The sequence below is a fragment of the Camarhynchus parvulus genome, chromosome 5 (assembly GCF_901933205.1).
Source record: "Camarhynchus parvulus chromosome 5, STF_HiC, whole genome shotgun sequence".
Taxonomy (NCBI): Eukaryota; Metazoa; Chordata; class Aves; order Passeriformes; family Thraupidae; genus Camarhynchus; species Camarhynchus parvulus.
In genome coordinates this window covers 50796866-50822246 of record NC_044575.1, presented here as the reverse complement: position 1 = coordinate 50822246, position 25381 = coordinate 50796866, and the positions used below count along the sequence as shown (strand labels likewise).

At 34.9% G+C, this 25381-nt stretch overlaps 1 protein-coding gene across 2 annotated transcripts in view; it reads right to left on the bottom strand.

The window, feature by feature from the left end:
* Positions 1-4166: 4166 nt before the first annotated feature.
* Positions 4167-25381, bottom strand: part of PPP2R5C (protein phosphatase 2 regulatory subunit B'gamma) — a 71123-nt gene continuing 49908 nt past the window's right edge. For both annotated transcript variants that reach the window (XM_030950559.1, XM_030950560.1), the window contains 12 exons: positions 21094-21204; positions 20383-20475; positions 20153-20283; positions 17597-17656; positions 17133-17241; positions 16036-16089; positions 14130-14300; positions 13453-13580; positions 11811-11912; positions 9863-9935; positions 7565-7681; positions 4167-6856 (listed from right to left, as the gene is read on the bottom strand). In XM_030950559.1, the coding sequence (XP_030806419.1) occupies positions 6725-6856; positions 7565-7681; positions 9863-9935; positions 11811-11912; positions 13453-13580; positions 14130-14300; positions 16036-16089; positions 17133-17241; positions 17597-17656; positions 20153-20283; positions 20383-20475; positions 21094-21204 (1281 nt within the window). In that variant the 3' untranslated portion in view covers positions 4167-6724. The remainder of the gene's footprint in view (positions 6857-7564; positions 7682-9862; positions 9936-11810; positions 11913-13452; positions 13581-14129; positions 14301-16035; positions 16090-17132; positions 17242-17596; positions 17657-20152; positions 20284-20382; positions 20476-21093; positions 21205-25381) is intronic.

Sequence of the window (25381 nt, the reverse complement as noted above, 5' to 3'; positions counted from 1 at the left end):
TGAAATATCTCCAGTGCTTCACGTGCCCAGCCAGCCAGCTGTACTAATTACAGTTTGAATGAATCCAGCACCCAAACCATTAATCCCAGTCTTTGGTGAGACTGCTTCCCAAAAGCAAAGGACATAAAAGGAGACAGGGACAAAGAGTACTTCAGTGAGAAAGGGGTTTTTATTAAAAATGAAAGAATTGAATTTTTAGAAATTCTTAAACATCTGTTACAGCTGCCACATCTCAATGTATGTGTGACTGATGGAGGTATCAGATGAGTTTAACTCACTGCTGCTGAGATGGACCATCCTGTTCCTCCTTGTCCAAACTAGTCTCCCAGTCCTGGCTGCCGTTTGGAGGTGTCTGGGAGAGGGGAGGGGGCAGTGAAGTTCCAATGCAATTCCACTGACTCCCCAAAAGTACACTAGGGATGGTGGGTGACCCGCACACTGAAACTCCAGTTTTTGCTCATATGGAAGAAGAAAAGGAAATGTTGTCCCCAAAAGAAAAGCAAAACAACCGTACAAAACTGCATCTGAACCTCCCATGCATTTCCTCAATAGATGCACAGGGAAATGCACAGAGACCCCCAGGCCCAGGATCTGTTCAGATGTACAAGTAAGGAAGCTGGGGAGGAATATCCGGCCTAGCAAAGGAAGACCTGATCTGTAAGCCTCTACACAAGTGTAACTCAGAATAAAAGTGTTTATGTCCAGCTAGGGCACTAGAAATCTCCAAAGCCCACCCACATACCCCAGCTCCTCTATTCTACCAAGGGAAAAAGCATGCCATGCTCAGGCAGGCTCCTAAAGCATTTTTGAGTCCAGTTTACCTTTGAAAAAACAGATTTCTTAAGTAATAAAAATCTCAAACATTCCTGTCTGGAAGAAAAATTATTTGTTCAGCAACTAAGTTTCAACTGCAAGCACCAAAACTAACAGAAGTGATTGTTTTTTGATGAATCAGATCTATTTAACACCCCCCTCAAAAGGTGTTTTTTTAATGAAGAAGAATACTGGTAAATACTTCTCTGAGTACTCTGTTCATAGAATGGTCACTAAGACAGTGTTTAATATATCACTCACCTATTTCAATTTTCTGAAGTTTAGTTTGCCCATACCTTGTAATTCTTCTACATGTAGGTTGTTCCAGGATTGTTTTTGTATGAAAAAAAGTGCCAACTTTGGATGGCTGTCTGAATTCCAGCAAGGCTATCCTGTCTTGGCTGACAGCTTTCCAATGCAGTTAGAATTAGCTACTTCTTACATCCACACAGTAAACACCAGTACAGGCCAAGCACCCCCAACCCACGGGTTAAATTAACATTCTGGATGTGGAGATGTTCATTAGAAGGGTGTTGATAATATTCCTAAGCAATCTTGATATACCTCAAGTGTAACTTGGAGGTGAGCTCAAGCAATGATTCCAAGTACTGGCATGCTCATTCTTCTGGAGCAGTCATCATTTGCCATGCCCAACTGTCACAGAATTTCTGTAGCTTACAAAGCAAGATACAATATCTCACTGCTGTAAAACTGTTGCCAGGTAAAAATGCAAATAAAGAAAATAAGGAATTAAGTGGAAGAAAGCAGGACAGGGATAGGAAATTAAAATTCAAGTAAATATTTATATATATCTTGCTGCTGACTTGCAGAATAAGTAGGGTCAAAAAACCCTCAACAAGTCTCATCTTACTGTAGGTTCTAAAATCAGAAATGCTCCATGTTCAACAATTCTTGAATTCTGATAGCTAAGTGTTAGGCCACTTGCAACTAAAAGCCAGTGTAGGTAGAGACTTGATATTCCTTTAATCCCTTCAGCCTTATCTACTGTGCTAAGGGGAGCAGGAGGAAGATGCAAATTAAGTTAAAGGAAACTGAGGCAGACACAAGATAAACTAATTTTTAACATAAGTTCTCTTCTGCAGTCAAAGCCGATAGAGAGAGGAAAGGCTTTACTTGCTCAATCAGAGTGAAAAATAATTTGCCTTGATCTGGTTCTAGTTAATTATGCATGTCCTTTTCCCAGGCACACAGAAGACCTGGCCCTTCTTACAGGTGTGAGAAGCCATTGAAATGAGCCATCCAAAGGGAAAGACTGCCAATATGACACATTTCCAATTTAACTAAAGACAATTATTTCAGAGAATCATAATGAAAATAGGACTTGTCAAGATAAAAGATATACTCCTAGCAAATGCAATAGAATGTATGTAGAAACAAAATCTTTTTTGTAATTTATAATAGAAAGAACTTCAGCTGGGGGAAAAAAGGATTTTTTTTCTATACTTAATATTAATTTGGTAGTATTTGAGACCAAAAGCAATGGAAAATACCTCAACAAGTAACCATTAGAGCAGATAACCTCCTTTCCCATCTCTAATCCTTTTGCACCTTTAATTCTACAGTGACTGTACTAGAAAAATTACTATGGCAGGGTCTTCATGCTAGCATGAACCTGCTCAGTGTGGCTTTTTGGATCACAAAAATGCCTAAAATAGCTCAAGGCAATTATGTGACTGCCCTCTCCCCTCCTCACCACAGGGTCAGTGCTTACAAACCTCCCCGGGGAGGGAATGAATGCAGTCCCCGCGTGCCTGGCTCCAGTGAGAGCCAGCTGCAGCCACACTGCTCTTCAGTGAGCTGAGCAAGGAATAATGCACTGCCTTCTTTTAGCTCCACAGTCAATTCTCCCTTGGGAATTTGTTCATACAAAATGTTTAACTACATCCAGTTTTATTGCATAAAGGCAGCCCAAGCCAAGTCTCCTCATAGAAAAGAAACTATAATCCAGGGAGACAGTGATATGGTAATTAGAATGGCATTTCTTAATTAGCTATACACAGTCAGAGTTTCCACAATCACTGCATACAGTAAGGACAAGATCCAAGGGGCAGAAGTGCTCCACTTTTAGGTGGGTGGCCCATAAAACAATGCAGAACACGGCTAACCTGAAATCACAGCTATCTCCTGTAAGTATGTTTGTGAGGTGGATAAAGCAAATGAACACATCTCCAAACACAAGGAGTATGTGCTACACAAGCAATATGTGCTACACTAGCACCTTTCTTTCCAATTCTACAAAGCCAAACCATGAAAGCAGTGCCAAAAAAACCACTGCTGGTCAAAGCCCCTGAGACTAATTCCCTTAGAGGGAAAGGATTAAAAGTAATTTCCTGAAAAAGCTGGCAACGAACGTATTTATGTGGAAAAAACGTCATTGCTCTCAGTGTTTTAAAACATTGTATTTTGAGATGTATTGAACCCTGATTTCCAAAGGTGAATAACTGGATCCTCAGTTGTTTCAGTATCTTGTTTTTCATTCATGATTTGATGAGTTTACTACTGAGCTCATGCAGAAACTGTTTCTTTCACTACACAGATCTAACTTGTAACTCCAATCTTACATTTGTAACTCAAGCCAGTAGTCAGCTCTTGATCCCAGGCCCAACCCCCCCCGTTACCGAATGTCAGCTTTATGTGAGTAATTTCCTTAGTTCTTTTGAAGATTTTTATGGATTGCAGAGGGAAGACAAGCCTTACTGCAGACTTCAGTTTTTCCCCATATCCTTGCCACCTGATTGTGTATCGAGTACCACAATATAATCCCAGATTTTATGGCTACTTTCCTTGAAGCCTGTCAATACAGGAATGTTTCAGGGGAAAATACTATGGTATGAAAGATGGTTTTTTTTCTATTTGTAGATTAGAGCACTACCAGATTTTAGTACTGATTACTGTTCTACAGGCAAAGTCTGCTTTTTCTACCGAATATCAATCATTCCTGCTTTTTCTTTTTTTTACTTAATGGCCTTTCCATAATTTTGTCTTGCTTTTGTGAAATTTATGAAGTTAATTTGCACATATGATTCTGCTACCAGTGATAATATGAACACACCCCAAAACACCTTGTGTTAAACTTAGTTTCATGATAAGCAAGTAAAATTCACATGTTCTTTATTTGTCCATATAATACACCTTTTTTTTTTTTAAGTTTTAAAATTAGATAAAAGCATATTAAATGGCAGGTGTATGAAGTTCTTCAGAAACAATGCCAGAACAAAAAATTGAATTACAAAATGTTAAAAAATATGTAGGTACATTTGAACTTAACATTCCACTAACGTATAATGTTACAGATATTGTCTAATGAAAAATAATTGTGCCACTTACCTATTTTTGCTGTTTCTAGGAACTTTTTATTCTGTACATAGGACGATTCTGTACAAAATATGAAGTCTACATTTTTATTACTTATTACCATAAAACAAGGTACAATGTATGTACAATATTAAAATGAAGCCATACTAAAGCCACACTAAAAAGACACTTGTAATATTACTTTCGACATTCCTGATGTACAGGTGTAATTTTGGAAAATGGGGGAAGGTATCAGACAGAACTTTATGAAGAACAACAGTCACCAAAATTCTACTTTAATTTTTCTTTTTATTTTGGATGTATTAGTTTTAGAATTGTTTAGTACAAGATTATACGAAATATATAAATATTGATAACAAACATGCTAAACCATTAGTGATGGTAAGATTTGGGAATATTGCCTAAGCAAATGTTCAGTGACCCAAAATTTCAAATATGCATTTATAGAGAACTTGAAGCATCTAATTACCACAATACTTCCCTTTTTGGTGAGTGTTTATCTTCAATAAAGAATAAAAATAAAAACTAGACAGTGAAAGATGTTCTTATACGTTGAGTATCACACAATCAATCAAACACTGATATACAGTTGGGTTTTTCCCCCCCCTTGGATAACATAAGAGTAATTCCTTTCAGCAATCTCTTGCACAGACATACTGAACACCCAAAATCAAAGGTAACTGATAATCTACCAGCTAAAGATGGAAGTTCAAACAATGGTATATCAAAATACATAGATGTTGCTTTACACAATTAAAAAAGCACCCTTTTTCCCTCAAAAGTAGAAGGCATCTTTAAACTGTTTTCATATAGTTTATCCTAATGGTAAAGCATTTTCTTTTTCAAGTTTTACAGGAAATGTTTTCAGACACAGTGGACATTCCACTTAAAGGTTGGGTTGGTCTTTAAATTTAGGTGTTGTAAGCCAATATTTACCACTCACAATTTTCTTCCAGTAGACAATGTAACAAATATTGGAAATTGAATGTTAAATGCAACCAACGAACAGCAGGCACTACATCTGCACAAGGTTACTATGAATGTCTGCTTTGAGCAATACTTTTTTTTATGTATGCAGGAGATGTTATACTTCCTTAAAAAGTCAAACAAAACTATTTTTAAAGAAGCCACATTTTTTCTCTTTATGCATCAAGACATTAAACATTAAGTTATATCATGTTACTGCCAGAGACAAAAGAAACTAATCACCCATTTAGAATAGCAGAACACATTTCAAACAGCTTGTAAGCAGGATAAGTAAGTCAAAATACTGGCCACCCTGAGAGAAATCAAATATTGAAGACAAAGCACTATATTTCAAAAGAGATTTTCCTCCCGTGCTTTTCCATCTACAACAAAAAGCTCATTACATGCAAGTAATCTTGTGGAATATATAGCAGCATTTGAAGATCATCAGCAACTCAGATGCATTTTCAGTTCACTTGTGAGGTGTATTTGCAGCACATGTGCTCTTTACAACAACAAGAAAAATATTTTCACGGTAAAATTATGGTCACTATCTCCTCAGCTCTTAGACTCATTTAAAAAGAAGCAGAATCAAATTCAAGAGTCTGTTCTTTTTTTTTCTTTTTTTTAAATTTTAATAAGCTTATGATGTTGTGTTCATCTTTCAGATAAAAACTGATGCAACTGAAATCACACATAGTATCTGCCACAGAATATTGAACTCCTAGAGCCCAAGAAAAATGCTGAGTATTAAAAGCTCAGATAAGGGAGAAAACAGTGAAAGAGTTATTTTATTGACTTGAAAAAAATTAAAATGAAATTTTATATTCAGTCTATTCCCAGTCATAGTAAACAAATTTTCGTTTTAGGAAAGATTCTTCTACCAGTTTATATCTGGAATACCGGTGCCATATTACACACTAAAGACTGGAAGATATGGCTTTAAATATACATAAAGTATTAGGATGTGGTATATATAGATATATATATATCTTTACCCTAAGTAAAAGAGAAATGAATTTACAGAATTCTTAGAAAGGAATGATCACTGAGGATTGTCATGAATGTTATCACTTTGTAAGCCATGTTTTATAATACAAAAGAATAACTGTATTTTCAAAACTGCTGGTATATAACAAGACAGCAATAATGTTGAAACAACTGTAAAGCTGAGAAATCCTAGAAAAAGTTTAATACTTATATCTGAAATAATTTTCCTTCTGAAAACACACATTTATCATTAGTACCAACTATTGGTCATTCACTTATTTAGATGGAAAGATTTTATGGAACGTTTTTCTCAAATGTGACTATAAAAACTGCATGTTATCAGCTAGTTGGTACTATGACAACACCTCCAGGAAATTGTGTCCACTTGATTATAGTCAACCCAATATTCTGCAAATGGAACTGGGTAATTTACCATTGTTTGAACTACTAATCTTGAGCTGCATGCTCTATTAAGTTATTGCCTACAGAAATGGGTTGAAGAAAGCTTTGACTTTGTGTGTAACTGATTGGTATGGCACAAAAAATTAAGTTCTACTGTAGAACTGAGTCCAGAAAAGAAAACAACTTTTCCTCCAAAATAATATTTCACTGTAATAGTTTAATGCCCATCGTGTGATATTAATTCATCAGCTCTGCAATGTGATTCCAAGGCTTTCATGGTATAGATATCCTGAGGCAGTTCTGACTTGCGTCGCACAAGAGGACGATCTTTTTTCTGATCTTTTTGTGCCTGAAATAAAAATAGAACAAAGTGAGCCAAACATACTAATTCCTAAACATTACTTAAGAGTACTTCTTGCGCATCAGTATACTCACTTACAGGAAAAGAAATAATAAATCTCTGGAAAGAAGTTTATACTTTCTCCTCTTTACCCTACCATCTATGCTGGTTCAAGTATTAAAACCAATTTTTTTGCTACGAGGAAAACTAGAAACAACCATGAAATTCTAAGCTATTAACAATCATGACATCACTACCATTTTACCAATGCTCTCTCAAACCAGACAATATTCCTAACAAAGTACCTTTAACTTTATAATGGTGTCTTTATGTAGTTCCCATGTCTGTCTCACCTACCCTAATTTGCTTGTTTATTCTTTTTTTTCCCCCTATAAACAAGTCCTCAATAAAAAATTGCTTGGCTTTTACTCAGCCATTTATTTATCGGCATGTTCAAAGCTAGTAAGTCACAGTAGTCCAACAAGGTTTCTAAGAAGAAACCTTAAAAGAGACTATGTAGCAGATTCACAGGCATTAGAAACATAACACTACTTCTGGCTCCTAGACCATCATTTGAAAGTAGCAGCCCTGGTGTAGCCTATTACTACAGAACAAATGGTTATGGGACTGAAAATACAAGCCAAGTTCATGATTAACAGTCACCTAAAGAAATTAATTCATAAATTGGAGCACTTTGATATCTCCACAAGGCTTTACCTGACAAGCCTCTTCTTTCACTGTCTTTTTCAGCGTCTGCAAATCTTCAATTAAAGGCCCGTCTGTTTCCATTGCAACAGGACTGTTCAGCGAACTCGTGTCACTGTATGTTGGGTACTAATAAAATGCAAAATGTTAAAATAATCATTCTTAGTCATAATAAGTAAACTAGGAGTGTATTTGAGCATTTGATTGATATGACTAGTTATTTGAGATTAACTTCAATATTTTATGCATCCAGAGATTAAGTAATAGATATTAGAATTGAACTGCAATACTTTCACACACGGCAGAAATATCCTGCTGAAAAATACAGTCAGCATTAAAAAAAGGATGGTTTGATTATCTGAGACTCAATTTTAAAATACTCCTATTTTGTCAGTATTGCATTTTACTTGCTGATGCAATTTTGTGTTGGAAGAAAAAATACACTATTAAAACACCAAATATACCTAATATACATTTAATATGATTTCAAACAAAAAAACCTCTTTTCTGTCTTTGGAAAGAAAAACAATTATAAAAGTACTCTAGGAATTAAAAAACCCCAAAATCTTTGTTGTCCAGTAATCTTAATACATCAGATCTTATTTTATTTCAGATGAGGTGTATATAGTTTTGAATTCAGAATTTATTTACATGCTCACACAGACATCAGTTTTTCCTCATAAATAGTTTGGTATCTGAGTGTACCAATAACTCGATGCAAATGAGAAAAAAAATAAAAAACCCCTAACAGCAAGGATTTAACAAATATAATGATTTAAAATTTTAAATTGTACTTTTGTGTCATGCAGAATCAGGAACAGGTTTGAATAACAAGAATCATCAGTTAGTTATTAGATTAACTAAAAAGTTAGTAGACATTCCAGGAAAAAGAAACACCTAAAAATCCATTATCTAGAGCACTAAAAGCATTTATATCCTTATGTCAATTTAGTGGAGCATTCGGTAATTTGTATTTTAAAATTTCTTTCAAATGTTAGCTTTCTTCAAGCAGATTATGCAGAACATACTGTATACAGGTGGTGTTAACCAGTATCAGAAAATGTATTTACAAGAAGTTCCTTGGAAAGAAAAGGAAATTGATACTGTAGAACTCTAAATTTTTCTACAACTCAATCCACTTATTTAGCCAAACAGGTAATAGTTGATCATTTGTGATAGCAAGTGACCATGTATATCAAGTACTCTTCAAGCAATGCTTTTGTATGATTTATGTCATTAAAGAAATGTTTTGTCGGTGGAAGTCAATTATTGCATTCATATGAATAGTCCTTTTTGATTTGTTTAATTGATCTGTTGTCAACTGACATTTTATTAATTTTAATAGATTTTACTTAAGCAGTTTAGTAATTGCTCCCTGGCAAATAACCCAAGAGGAAAAAAACATTTATGAATTTCCTCTTCTTAGAAAAAGAGATTACCTCATACTTTCTGTTTTAAAATAGCACTGAGATCAGGAAGTGTCCCACTTCTGTTTACAGAGTACCATTTCTCCCTCTTCCACCACTTTAAACTCAGCTAGATGGTTTTGGAAATATACAGTACATTCAGTTTCTTGCTACAGTATAACAGAATTCTGGCTGTGAAGTAATTTGAATGTTTGGAGGTTTTTTGTTCATATGATTGAGCTGAAAGAAAACTGGCAGCAATCTCCAAGCAAGTGAAGGGGTGTGGGGGGGATCCAAGGCAAACCATTTCCTTCTCCTGTAATTTCAACATCCAATGAATAGTCTAAAGGACCTTTGTTTTGTTATCATAACTGAGCCACATAATTAATGCTGGACAGTATGGTTCCTGCAGGAAAGACCTGAGTAGCAGGTTCACCAGCAGAGCAGCCCAGTGCAAGTATGGGAACAAATGCACCACACAAGAACATACAATATTAATCCATCTGATACAAAGGAAAACTGACCAGTCAAAACTCACAGTTTGCAGAAAGATCTCTTTTGTAATATATTTGCAAAACAGCTTTTCAAGAGAAACCAATTATGGCTTCTCTATATTTTTCCATAATTTTGCACAATAACTTTTCAAACTGCAATACGGTAAAAGTCCTATTATAAGGAAAGGAAAAAGTACTTCATATCACACTTTTCAGAAACCTTTTTTAAAAAAAATAATTACTTGCACAAGAGAAAGGTTACAAATTTGAAAAGTACTTTTATTGTGTATCTTTCATAATACAATTGGTGAAATTCCTTTATTTCCATGATCAGTCAGACCTGTTTCCCCCACTGATATTTAACAAAATTAGAGTATTTAAACATGATCATGTTAATCTTTTCTAAATACCTGGGGATTTGATTTGGCTAGATTTTCTATTTTAACCCATGCTTCTTCCCGCTCCTTCAATTTTAGCTTCTCTCTGGAAAAAAAAAATCATATAGAAGTAAAAGAATTCAACAAAATAAATTATTTAGCTATACCTGTTTGAGTCTACTGTCCAAAACACCACTGTTGACAGGATAATTTGCATCATATCAATACCCCATGATCTCAAATCAACATTAAAAGGGAAAAACCTCCAGATTTTCTCATGAAGGCAACAAACTGGCTGATACCAGTTTATCTTTAGCACACGTACATTGTTAAAAGTAAAAATTAAAACAGAAGTTTTGATCTAGGCTGAAAGCACATTTTTCTTTTATTTCTAATATTAGAATGCTATATTGGTAAACAAGAAGTCGGTAAATGACCATGAAAGGGCAGAGATTTTTACTTGCCAGCCCAATGGCTTCAGGTAATAGGTTAAAGGAAAAGGCACCAGAGACCTTTTGAATTGAACTCTAACAGAGAAGTACCCAACAAAACCATGCTCACCCTAGGGAGTAGCAAGCCTAGAGGGATGACATAAATGTGGGTTGGTTTTTTTGTTGTTTTGTGTTTTCTTTAACAAAGTAGAAAAAGTTTGTTTTCTTATGCCTAATGCAATTTGAAAACGTAAAATCTAGTTTGTTTTCCTTTCTTTCTTACAAATAACATCTTCTTGCAGAGACTAGAATGATCACCTGTCTTTGAATGCTGGTAGAATTTAAAACAATTTTGAACTAAGATTGCTAAAAATGCTCTCAATGCACAGAGCAGATGATCCAAATGTCAAGAAAAAAAGGAAGAGCAATTATATCCAAGCACATACACAATTTGCCTCCAGCTCTCAATTAAATTAATTCAAGATGGGAGGTAGGAACCCTTTAACCATCCCCCTTTTTCAGTTCTTATGTGAGGGGAGATTTTTTATTTTGGTTTTGTGTTGCTAGCTCATCGCTCAGCACCCTGCTTTAGTTCACACTCAGAACATCACCCAAAAATGTTGTAAAAATCAGAGAAGAAAAGATTTGATTTCTCATTTAAAAGGGGTTCCACTTACTTGCAATCAGGAAAAAGAGAATTACAGTCTTTTTTTGAAGAGCCACTGCTCATATTTTGTCACAAACCTTAAGAATTTGATACAGTACAAGATCATTTCTTCTTGAATTCTAACAGGGAACTTCAAAACTTGGACAAATCAAGCTACATTGAGAATCTGTACTACTTCCAGTATACCAGTTTAAAATAGGTGTCTAATCTGAACCACTACTTGAAACAATTCCTGATTACTTTGCAATTTAAAATAAAATTCAAATCCAGACATTTTATATCCAGTTAGTGGGTAGGTACTAACCCATTTCTGCTAGTCCACTAGCTGCTTCCAGCCCCTAAAATGAGACCCAAACCATTAAAATTTCTGACTTGTCTGTCTCATTTTAGCCGAATTCTTCCATCAAATAAAATCTGTACTAGAGACCTGCACTACAGTAGAATAATAACTTGATTTCAGGTAACTTCTATAATAATATGAAGATATGCTAACACACAATGCAATGCTGAAAAATACTGGGAAGGTATTTTGGGACAAACTGAGTGACAACATGAAAGGAAGTACACTGGGTAAATAAAGCATGCAAAAATAAACACAGGATGTGAACTAAATTGTTCAACAGATTCTTTACACTGGGCTCCACCATTACCAGTGTCCCTCTCAAAAACTTAATTTTTAGGAAGATGGTGACCCCAGAAGTATTAGCCTATATGAGATGCCTTATTGTCAGGAAGATTTACAATTCACATTTCAGCAAGTCAACTTTGAGACTGCTGGAATCAAATGGGCAACTTCCCACTAATGACACAGTGGTTTTTCAGAGCTAAAGAACTCTGAACAAATTACTCAAGAACAGACAGACACACTGACATGAAAACTTACTTCAGTTTTTCTGCTTTAAATTGCTGTGTGCAGTCATCGAACAGTTTTTGGTTCATCTCCATGAAGAGTTTCAGAGCATTGTATATCAAGCCATGTATTGTCCTATAAGTAAAACTTCTGGTTGAAACTCAGAGTACTTTAAACTTTGAAATCTACTTTTTCTGGTCAACAGTAGCCAATAGCCTACATAACTGGAAAATTACATCATTTCAGAATAAGTGGAAATAAAATTAATTAGTGGAAGTTTCAATTTACCCACAAGAGGCCTAACACTAAAATTACCAACTTTGAATAAAGTTTTCTTACTCTGCAGTACTACTCATCACTTACACTTCTGACATTTGAACTTCACTCTTAATACTACATGTATCAATACAGGCCTAGTTGTGAAATTTAGTAGCAGATGCTAATCCCATAAGGGTTTGTAAGGAAAATGCAGTATGACATTAAAGATTTTGATGTAAGTAACTTACTGGCAACTGATAAATTGAAGAAAAAAAGAGTTAGTAATTAAAAGGAGTGCAAAAAAGACCTCATTCCTTTTGAAAACTGCCACACAGCAACAGCACTCAGTTCAATGCAATTATGCCAGAACTCTTAAGAAATGTGTTAGAAAAGTAAAGTTGAAAACATCACAAAAATTACACAAAACCAATCTGCTTTATAAGGCACTTTTACAGATTGATTTACAGCTCCAAGCTATAATGTACTGCTGCTCAAAAAGCAATCTGTTAAATGATTACTTTGTATTGTATATGGAGTTACAAGTAAGAGTGCAGCTGTACTGGTAGCATGACTTTTACTCAGAATAAAATGAATGCATGACCTTGAAAGTCAGAAAAAAATAACCAACAGCAACCCACATTTACTATGTACAATTGCATCATTGAATTGGAATTTTATTAATGGGTACATTATTTGTTACTGCTTGCACCCAGCGACAGTAAGCAACCACTTTAACATCACTTTATTTTCCATTTCTTTCAGTGTTTAATTGTAGACTGATTACTCCTTCTTGGCCAGCCCATCAGCAGTCCTCAATTCACAGCTAGAGCCAGACTGGGATACTGTCACCATCCCAGCAGTTGCACAATAGCTCAAACAAAGAGGCACTTTACAATGGAACAGCTGCAGAAGGGAGCTGACCAGGACTGTTTTCATGCGTAAGTACGACGTTATTGTGGGGAAAAAAGTGAAAATAATCAATGGAGAAAGAAGAAAAAAAGGAATAAACAAAAAGAAAATAAAAAGAAGGGGAAAAACTTATCTGATCTACAACATATTTCACTAGAATGCAGAAGAAATGCAAATCAGTAAATAGGTTAGTGATCAGAAATAAAAGTTAAGTCTTTAGAAGTATCTGAACTACACTTGAATGCCAAATTTGCTCCATATTTACAGAAGAATGTGATGGATTAGATGCACTAAAACACTCTTGTTTAATTAAAAAAAGGAAAAGCTATCTTCCACAGTTCTAAATACTTCCTCAAAATTGACAACAACAGTCTCTTTATCCAACAACTTCAATGTCATGGAATAAACAGCTCAACACACTGTTAAATTAGCAACTCACAGATCCAAACTCTTAAACCTACAACTACACAGAAGTGAAGTAGCAGAAATTTGTACAAGTGTTTCTTACTTATTCCAATGCGTCTTTGAATTCCGGTACAAGGATGGAAACATGATGGGTAAAATCTTTGCTGCATTATCACTAATTAAACTCATAATATATTCATTATTCCAGTAGTATAATGCTCGCTCTGCAACCTAAGACAACATGAAAAAAGGAACACTTCTTCAATCTCTTACAGAGCAAATAATTATAACATTTGGCAAATATAAGGGAAAGGTAAGAAAAGCTGCAAATCAGACTTGGATTTTTTAGTGCTAATGAGAGTCATGGAGCTGATGGAGAGACAGAAAAACTGATTTTTACCTTGCTAGGGTCATGATTCAATCTATAACCCATGAACTCTGAAATTCAAGCAAAGAAATACTTTCCAAAAGAACCAGTATTTGTAGAACTTGTATTACAAGTAATGAAATGCAAACACTATACTGAAAGGGTTCAGGTACTTCTGAAAACTGAGTTTTTCAGCTTTTTTATGGTAAGCATAACACTGAAGTGAATCTCCCAAAATGAATGCACATATTGCACTCTTGAGAACAAACAGTAAAACTAATGTTTGGATCCCTGCAACTTGACGTAGAATTGAAGACTCCTTTGCAACAAATAAAATTCATTATGGTGAATAATACATTACAAGTCTGCTTTACAAAAATTCTGCTATCATTGTACATGCAGTAAATACAGACCTGAAAGTGTGGACTGGACACACATTTGGCTAGCTGTCTGAAGAGAGGTTCCATAACTTTAACAAATTCAGATGGCTCAATAACATCTAAAATTTCTTCTAGTTCATTTAAAAACATGACTTCTTTTGGACTGTGAGTCTTTGGCCAGTATTTCAGCAGTGCCATTACCACCTGTAGAGACAAAGATAAAATAATTTCATGATAATTCCACTTCACCTTGAACTCAATTATAATGCATTAATAAGTCTGGTATTTTAAGCAGAACACAAAAGTTTTGATTTCTTGTCCAATGTAACAGTAGTAATCAGACATGGTTTAGTGGCACAGAAATAACTGTTAATAGGTCTAAACTCACTTCTTCAGAAAACAAAGTTATATGTCTGTAAGACATGTTCAAAAATAATAACCATAATACTAGAGAGAAAACGTAACATCTAACTTCATAGGACCAAAATTTGCTACTATATCATCAGGAAAATTACCTGCCACTTAAGTGACAGCAGCTTTAAATCTCTACCTTCTTGGGGATGTAATCCAAAACTCAAGCAATTAAGTTCTATTAATATATTTTAACAAAGTATTTATTTTAAATGCCTGAATTACAAGTGACCAGCTATTCTAGGTATGTTGCTCCTAAACTTTGATTTGACTATCTCACTATAATCTTAGTCTTAACTTTCTTCATGATTAATAAATTATTTACCCAGCTTGCTTACCTAGCAAACCATGAACACTCAAACCACCATTCTGTGATTCTATGATTTTTAAATATAAAAGCTGTAAGCAATAATTAATATCATCAGTGACAAGACAACTCTGAGAAATAAGTGCTTCTTTCACGTATATATTATTCAATCATGAAAGCAGACATTATGTCCTCAATGAAGCCTTGGTAAATATACACAGATTAAAAAAAATAAGATGTCAGAAAGTTTCATGTGACAATTATAAGGGGAAGCAAAGACCAGGATCTTTTGAAGAGGAACTTAGTACTTTGCTGATGTGTGTGCTAAGTTTTTAAAGAGATTTATAATCACATACTAATTTGGGATCATAAAAAGAAACAAACCTGGTTGCATATTAGTTCTAGATTTCTGGACTCCTACTAGGAAAAATGCAACATCCTATCTGATGTCTGGAAGAAAGCTAAGAAAACAAGATCTCATACAGTAGAAATGATAGAATGCCTGACATTTGCTGTCTTTTAATATTTAATAAGCTCCACCTAGAAGAGAACTCCTGCTCAGGTGTATACTTCCATTTGTTTCAAGAAATCCCGTTTCCATTTTACAATGGAAATGGTCATAATCTAATAATGTGCACTTCTGTTAGCAGCAGTTGTTTTATTGATTTACTGATTAAACAGGTTAGATCTTACCTACTTGATATTGGGTGTAATGAAGCAAACCACTAGATACTATAGGGGACAGTTAAAACTATTCATCTCTGCAATTATGTGCAGCCAGACCAAAGCCTGATTTTGTTCAAGGTTGGTAGACATGAACAAGATCTGATTTAAAAGCCTTGCACCAATAAATAGCTGTGTGTCAGAAGTCTCTGTTCCATTGTAAATCCATCTCTGAACAGAGCACAGTTCAAGTAAGTTAATTTCTGACTAAACTGCTTCTGGATCCACCATCTCCTGTCTGCTCAGCCAGAACAAAATAAGCAGAATAAAATCTGTCTCTTTGCAAGACCTGTACTATTAATGTTGATTTAGTTATTTTTAGATATTCTGAACAACTGCTGGACAAAACTAAATTTGATAGATCCAAATGGTTAAATATTTGACTCAAATATCAAAAATTACAAATAAATACTTTGATCCCCAAACCTCCTTAAACAGTCTACAGATGTAAGGTGCGTTAATAGTTCAAAATATGCAATAATAGCAAGATAAACTTACCGGTTCTGTAAGTGTGCTGTCCTTTTCTAAAAACTGAACTACACAGTATGCCAGCTACAGTAAAAGAAAAAGTTCTATTAATTCTCACTATGAAACTGAACACATTTTGAAGTCACTAGCATAAGTCAAGAATAATTTTGAATGCTTCAAATAAAACAAGTTTCTTCTGTAATTAAAAAAATTTAAAATTTGAAAACCTATTTGGCAGACAACTTAAACAGAAGGGTAAATAGGCTTTAGCAATTCCTTCCAACCTTTGCAAGTGTGTCCTCATCTCTTCCTGTGTTATAATGTAGATACACATGATGATGCTTTCTTTTTAGACCCAGTACTTTGCATTTCATTACACTTCATCTTTTCAAATACAGGATTTAAAAATCATGACCTGTCCTATAGAGTGCTTTCCACTCACTAACATTTTGGTGTCCTGTGCTGATTTAGTATGTTCTATTTCGTAACCTAAGTTAGATAAAAGTGCATTGAACTGTAAACTTGGGATTTTTAAATGTATCACAACTAATGATAACTATGCCCATCAATGTAAGCTGATGGATTAAAAGCACAGTACAACTCAGGAGAACCCTTTTTTCTGTGTACTTCTAAAAGGATATATTGAATTAAATAATGATGTCCTCGTAAATTCCCAATTCCTTTCAAAACAGGAAATTCAACAAACTGAATTCAGCAGAATTGCTTCATGTAATTTAGAATAAAGTGTTTATAAATGACATTCATTAAAACCATACTTTTCTGCAAGTTTTTATGTCTAAACATTACAGACAAGAAGATAAACAAAAAATCCTGCGTGGATAAATACTAAGAACTCTCACATTAACCAACTACTACATATGTTTCATCTATAAACACTACAGTGCTTTTAAAAAGGCTATTATTGTGTAAACACATGTTTTCTTTTTAATTTTTCTATCAGCAAGTCAAGCATTACAGACATATGTGTTGAGTAATTTCCCCCAGGCTGGTTAGCAAGGAAGTTTTGGAGCTTAGAACTGAATTTACATCAGACTTACTCAAGTCCCCCAACCTCTTCAAGCAAGCTTACTTAAACACTAGTAAGAAAAACACTAAGTAAAATTTACCTGTGGATGGTAGACACTGAGTGATTTCACTTTGTGCAATGGTAACAAAACCTTCAATAGGAATATTTTGTGCTCTTCTTTTAATGGTAAGGCAAATCCATTAATTATGCTGCCAGGGAAAGAAATTTAAAAATAAAGATCAGTAATTATATGGAAGTTTGCACTAATGTACAGGATATACAAAAATTCTTGGACTTATTTTCTAATATTTACAAATGAATAGAACAGTCAACTCAATCTCTGTCCATACCTTAGCCAAGTTTTTCAGCAGTCCCAAATTCTTCTTCCAAGCTGCACACAACTACACCTACAGCTGAGACTTGACAAAAATTGTCACGTCCCAAAACATCACCACAAGGTTCAAGTTTTTTCTGTGCTTCCACAATCTTACACAATATCCCTTTAATTTTTGAAGTCTATTCTTAAAAGCAAGTGAGTTTAACGAAACAAAATCTACAACTTACCTTCCCAGTATTTCCAGTAATTCTGCTATGCCATTGTGATGTTCTGTTTCATAAATAAACCTAAATAAATGGAACATTTTATTGGTTTACTTCTGAAAAGAGATACAAATCTAATACTATCTATCATTACCCAAATATTTCAGTCACTCAGTAAAAGGAAAGCAGAGAGAGACAATGGAAAAGAAGCTTTGTGGAAACAAAAATCAGTAGCACACCCAGCTGTTTTCAAGCTTCACACCTGCTTGCTCTTTTCTCCCACATTTAACAAAGCAGCCTACACTCAAGCTTTTACCAATACTCGTATTTTATGCCATTTTAATAATGCAAAACTGAACACAGCAAATAACACTTTAAATATTAAAATAACACAAGAGTATCTGGCATAATTAAATATCATGACTCAACCTTCTGTAGCAAATGCAAGCACAAGGTGTTCAAACAGTTACTACTTCTGGATGTAAAAAGCTTTTTGGCATTACACATCTCTGTGCATACAAAAGGCTTGCAATAAACAAAGGAAGTCACATTTTCCTGAATCTCCTTTAGACAGAGCACTGTAATTTACTAGGCAGTCACCTTTCAGCCTCTTTCACCTGAGTGCAAATTTATTGACAAAGTTCTATGCATGGCTTCAGGTAATTTGCAGAGTTATAAGCATTTACACTTAGAAGAAAATAATTCCACTAATTTGAAAGCAATTTTTAATTTGAAAATTTGTCACAGGCTGACATAAAAGCTACTTTTAATCCAGAATATTTGAAGCGACAGTTTTTAATTCTTAAAAATCCCTTCCATATAATTCATGATATAATTCCAAGCAAAATTAAACACAGTGATGCAAAAAGGTTTGGATTGAAGTAATAGGCACATACAGGTTTCATAATTTAAAAAAAAAGTGTTTTGCTTCTGGGAAAAAATAGATTAACACACTGTGGGGAAAGAATTAATTTAATTCTGGTCAATGACTAAAAGACAAATGAAGGCCACACATTTCTCAGGTAAGCACAGTAATAAACTGACAACCTAAAGGCAAAAGTATATGAAAAAGAAATATTTCTGAAGTTGTACACATACTTCAAGAGTTTATCATTTCACACAGCCCAATTCACTAATTCAAGACAAGGTGGAACAACTTCTTCTTGGTGATCATAAACAAATGCACCAATTTACATTTGGATGCAAAATTTTTGAGCTCCTAAATATTATACAGCTAAGTGAGTTTTTGTCTGAGTTTGTGGTTGGCTTTTCTTTTTCTCCCACAACTTCACAGCTGTGTAAATTACATAATCTCCCATATACATGTCAGACTCATTCTCTTATACAAACTATACAAAGTTGATCTAACAACCAGACAATTTCTTAGTCTTTAAAAAACTTAGCCCCAGAACTATCTGTATTTGAAGACTTTGCTTCCATTATCTCTGAAAGCAAAGAGCAAGATGGTAAATAAAACACTTTTCAGAAGTGCATATGATGTGCTATGATGCTGTTTTACCATCTGTTCAGATATTTGACCAAATTATGCATTTTGGATTTAATTTAATAAAATCATTGGGAAATTTATTAATGTGTGGGGGAAAAAAATCTGCATCTTCAAGATCCACTTGTACTTTTTCCTTGGGATACAGTGGCTCTTCACTTGTCCTGTCAAGACTGTCCTGGGAAGTCAACCTCCAGCTGGCCGCAAGACAGTGCAGGCTCACTAATTATTTTAGAGTAGCTCCTCTATATCCCTTCCAAAGGCTCAGTTGTTGCCATAGGCAGCTCCCCCAGCTCCCTCTACAGCTGGTACTGCTGGGTGCCATTCATGATGTGGCACTGAGGGCCTGGCAGCTTTTTGCTACTTTCTTAAAGAGGTAGCACCATACATTCATTGTGGGATGAAAACAGTGGCAGAGAAGGAGCAGGATGTAAAACTGATATACAGTTGTATATCAGTTATTTGTAGAAAAGGAAAGAATATCAAACGAAAAAATTCAAACAGGCACCATTATCTTGCATTCACACTAGACTTAATAGGAGTAAAAACACACTTCCAAAGACCTTTGGTAATACACTGGTTTGTATCAGTGATAATACTAGAGTTCATTCTAGGCAACAAACAAATATTTCACAACAGCTCAACTGCACATGTCAATTCTGAGGAAAGAAGAGGCAGCACACATGTTCCTTTAAGCAAATTACAGGTCCCTCAGTTACTCAATTTCAGCTCATTTTCTGCATTATAAAGAACTACACCTTATGAAGGCATTAGTGTAATACAAACACTACTATCCCTCACCCCCACAAAAAGCCTCCCACAAAGATACCAAACCACCCACTAAATCATACACTAACTCAAATTTCAGCTGCCAGATATATGCCACAGGCAATACTGCCCTAATTTAAATCTCCCAGAGTGGTATTAATTATTATTAGATGTAGCAATATTGAGTATAAACATATTAAAATGTTTAAATTCATTTAAAATGAATTTTAAAAATTGCTAGCAGTGTCTTGGAGTGTTTTAATTACATACCTGATCACATGTACCATAATACAAAGATGTTGACATACCTATAAAATATATTATTAATTTGTTTCCGGATGTAAGCTCTTAAGCCTAAGAATTTCCCATATATTCTGTGTAGAGTTGTTTTAAGAAAATCTCTTTCACGTGGATCTTCACTGTCAAAGAGCTCTAAAAGCTGAAAAGAGGGAAAAAAGATGCACTTTCACTGAATCTAATGCATTGTAAAAATAATTTAGAGCTTGAAGTTTTAAAAAAATATCTTTTTTTACCTCACCTGTAATACAAACTTCTGATCAATATATTTCTTAGCTATATTAGGCTGAAAATCTGGAGATTCTAAAAACCTTAAGAAAAATTCATAAACAAGCTGGAAAAAATAAACAATAAAAAACCCAGGATTAGTATTATAAGCAAGAATCATTTTATAAGCATCACATTACTAAAATTGCTGATTAGTTGCTCAGAACTGCAAAATGTTTTTAGTCATATTTATCTATATAACACACAGTAAAGGCTTTGCTCTTGCTCTCCTGACAAATTAACAAATTTGAGGTTACTTAAACTGCAGAAATTCTGCTGAGCTCCACCACTACACTTTACTCAAGTGACACACAGTAATCTAATATTTATCATGCCCAGAAGTCCATGTTCTAAGAAGTCTCTGTTCTCCTCTGTTTGTCACGGTACCTCTGGAAGCTAAAGCTGTGCCAGAGCCAGATCAAAGCATTCATAGTGACAAACAGAAGCTCATTTAAAATCTCAGCAGTTACACCTCTACCATAAGAAACAATGAGCCTTTAACCTATAACAACTGATTTTTTTTAAAAAAATTTCAGTTTTAATTCAAGAAGCACATTTTAAAAATTACATAGAAAATAACTGGTTTGAGATAAACACGTAACATAAACAATTTAGAATAGATAAACAATGAATTTAATATCAAAATTCTCTTATAGACTGCGATGTTTCAGCTCCCATGAAGTACCTGTAGATGAGGCCATGCAGCTTCTAAGGTTGGTTCATCTTCCTCTGGATCAAATTCTGCTCCCGTTGGATTGGAAGATGGTGGTAATGTTCGAAACATATTAACTGCAAACTGAAATTACACGTGTCTTTAAGAACTCTGAAACAATTGAATGACTAAAAAAAATACTTCCAAGACAGTTTTGGCTAAGAATTCTTTACATTGACTATTTTAATTAACATTTGCAAAAATACATGCTATATAATACAGCATTTTAAACAGTGAGGAACATTCATACTTCACATAGTTCTAACTTGGAGAACACTTTTCCATGCAGTAAGCAGTCTTTGAAACACAAAACTACTGTCAGGATGTGTTTTATGAGGATACCGCTCTGATCTCTCTACACACAGACATGTATGTAAGCAAATGTATGAAAAATGTTTACACAAACATTTTTTAATATACACACTTAATAAGGCCATGCAGCAACCTGCAAAATTGTAAGTCAGAGGTAGAGATGCAAACCAAAGATAATTCACATCTGTTCTTCTCTGTAAAATACTAGTTTCATTTCACATAGCAGCTGCACACATATGGGAACACGTCAAAATCAAGTACCACAACACCACCATCCCCACTGTTATTTCTCTTAAACCAGGTCCATATACCTGACATTACACAGCACTGAGGGGGAGGAACTACACACCCTCATCCTTTTAATATTTGAATCCTGAACCCCCTGAAAAACATTTATCATCCTCATGGAAGTGGACCAGTCTGCAAACATGAACTACTTTTCAAGTTGTTGATACAAATGTATTTTAGTGCTTCCAAGGGCTTGTCTACACACAAGGGCCAAGAAGGATGTGTATGTCTGTCCTGCCATCTCACATCTGACAGATGGCTGAGCAGACAGTGGGAGGCAGTATCAAACTGCATCAGCTAAATCTGCAAGGCTTACATTATACTCCCATGAGGGAAAAGTCATCCTGCTGCTCTGTTTTTCTGCATAATATTCCTTCATTCAAGCAATGCAGACAGAGGTCTGATACACACCAAGACTGACATGTCAGAGTAATTACTACTGCAGAGAATTAAAACTAAAGCTGATATATCTTTATGATCCCCTTTTTAAAAGCATGGACATCAAGTGATAAACCACCTCTGACTTTTGTTTAAAAAATATGGTGAAAATTTGCAATAATTGGTGGTCTTCCAAGAAAACAAATCCAGGAAGACCAGACTTGAAATTTAAAACTTGTTGAAGTTGTTAAACAAATGGAAGAATAAGCTTATCTAAAGAATTCTTAAAGTCTCAGGCTCTCACTATAAAAAAGAACATCTGGGTCATGTCAGGTGCTAGCAACCAAGTTTTGTACTTGGTATTTTTTAAAACATAAAATAGATTAAAAACCTAGAGATTATTTTTCCATGAGAAATGGAACCAGCGAAGCCTGATGTGATCTATTTTGCATTTTAAATCCTTGACCAGCAGAATAGAAAACTGCTGAAATCAAGCTGCAGGATCTTGCATTGAAAGCACAAACCTGAAACTCTCTTGGTCCCCTGTCTCTCTTGTCTACCCTACTGAGGTTTAGGAAAATTTGCAATGAATTAATATCACTGAGTCCTTTACCCATTAAATGGCTCATCTTTTTTCTAACTTCTCAGTCTTGACCAAACAGACAAGACACAATCTGCAAAGTCTTATCTCCTCTAAGGCAAATTTCCCACAGAAGTATAAATAAACACAGCATAATTGAAAAACATTCCCCTCCCCCACCCCAGCTCCTCCTTCCACCAATAAAATTCCACAAGACCCCCCAAACTTATGAAATTAAGAGTCTTTATGAACACTGGCCTAGTGTGCCAAAATTCTGTCAGTGCTGCCAGCACTAACAACACTTCAAAGGACATAACAGGAGGATGGGAGAACAAAAAGGGAAAAGAAAACAACCTGCATTTTTATCAGTTCAGGGGCTTTTGCTGTAATGGCAGTCAGAAATCCTGCTTTTCTTGTGGCCCATTTCATACTACATGAGAATATTTTCAAGCAAGTAGGCATCAGAGATACTACACACTTTCTCCTCCCTTCTGCTGAGCAGCCTGGAAGAAGCTTGATGTGAACAGCTCTGAATGAAGAGGCACATAAACTGAAAGTCTGTGACTTCTGTATTCATATGAAGAAAGCCAACCTTATAGTTAATAGAGCAACAAGCAGCACATTTCTATTCACAGCAGTCCCTCTTATTCTAGAGCAAAGGCAGAGAACACCACACCAACAATGCACCTTCAAACACAAAACCAAAAAAAGCAACCAAACAAAAAACCAACAAAACCTCAAGCTCACATAGGTATAAGTGAGTATGTAGTTTTAGTAATACATGAAAAATTGCAATGAAAACCATGTCAGTTGCTGAATAAAATTAGATCTGCTCCTATATATAGTATAAATTTAAAAAAAATAGTACTACTCTATGTGCTAATTCACAACAGAATATTGTCATAAAGCCTTGCTTTCTGCTAAAGCCGAGCTAAAAAGAAAAGCATTATTAATTTCTAAGTAAGAACCTGAAATGGATGCTTTTTATCACAAAACCCTGAAAAATCATGTACATTTAGAAAATTTACTCATACATTTGCCTACACATTCGCCATAGTTTTGAGAAGAGGTACTTAACTATATTACACCTAGGAAATGGAACTTGTATAACAAGCAGTTAATAAAACATTTCCTTTTTCATCACATCTTTGCTTAGAAATATATAATGAATTTGAAGGACATATCAGCTGGCTCTTTAAGGAAGAAAGGGAAAGTACTCTTGAATCCACTCTGAAAGAAGAAGATTAAACCCATTTTAGAAATTAATTTCTCATACCTTTTGAAAAAAGACTTAGGCTTAACACCAAATTATTAGCTAAGCCACTAGATGAATATATACCTTAAAGCAAAGATCTTACTATAATTTAGACCAGGACACCTAAAATTAAAAAAAAAAAAAAAGGGTGGGGTGGATAGACATGACATGAGCGTTAAGACTATAAAAATAAAGCAGAATGAAATTATAAGTTAAATGTTTACTTTGTCAGAGCGAAAGAATGTTTGAAGCTCTGGAGAAGGAAACATTTTATTTCTAGTAAACAGATAACCTGTGAAATTCATTGCCCTGAGTGATCAGCCTAAGTAATAATTTAGTAACACCAAACAGAACTTGTACACACACACACACATATAGCATGTACACATGTACACAAACAAGTAACCTCCAAGCCGTGAAGTCTAGCAGAATGGCATAGCAAAATCCCAACTTTCTTGCCAACTCCACATACTTTCTAAACTGAGAACCATTCTCAAATCTGAATATTTCTTGATCCTCATAACTTTATTGAAAATGCTATTCCTTACTAATATAATTCAGTGGCAGTAGCAGCACATAACTTATGAATGCTTCTTGGAAGTGTTTTAAAGTACATGAAGACATTACATTTATTTTCCTTAAAATTCCCACAATCAATTCAGATATATGCCTAGAATTTAGCAAATGTTCATCACAATCTACACATACACGCCTGAAGGAAAGATCATAACACTACTGGAGAAAGTATACAGTTGTTTCAACAAATGACCAAAGGAAAAAAAAATCTATCTGAATTTAACCTCAAAATACCAGTCCAGGTGCCTTCACTGACAGTGTCTCTCACAGTGCTGTGTAAAACCAATGCAAGGGAACTCCATACCCTTCAGACCCTTGCAGACAAAAAGCATTTTAACGTCACCAAAAGAATTTTTGAACATTGCCCGCTACCAGCAAAACACTGGCAACCAAGACAGCAGCCAAATTCTGCTGCAAGATTTGTTCAACTGAACAAAGGGCAGAGTTAGTTACCATTGGGTACATCTGAAAACAAAGAAAGATAACGCAGGCATAGAAAGCACAAGCAATGAGCTATGGGCAGTTAAGAACTCTTGCACAAAGCAAGCACCAATGTCTGCCACTGGTATTCAAGAACTTATCCTGAACTCCACTTTACCCAAAGAAAGTCTCAGCGAGCTTATTCTCTTTCCTATCTCTCCTTTCAACAGTGTCAAGTACTCCCAAACAGCAAGCAATTAGAAAAAAAACCCCAGAGATATAAATAAGTTATCAAAACATGGGAAAAGCCATGATCCCATATCTCCTCATTAACCACCCTCAATGCTTTGGGTACATGTTTGACATCCAGAGTTATGTGTAATCCTCATATTCTCAGAAGTCCTCATGAAAATAACTTCTGTCTCAGTAAACACTTATGGCTGATTTAGATA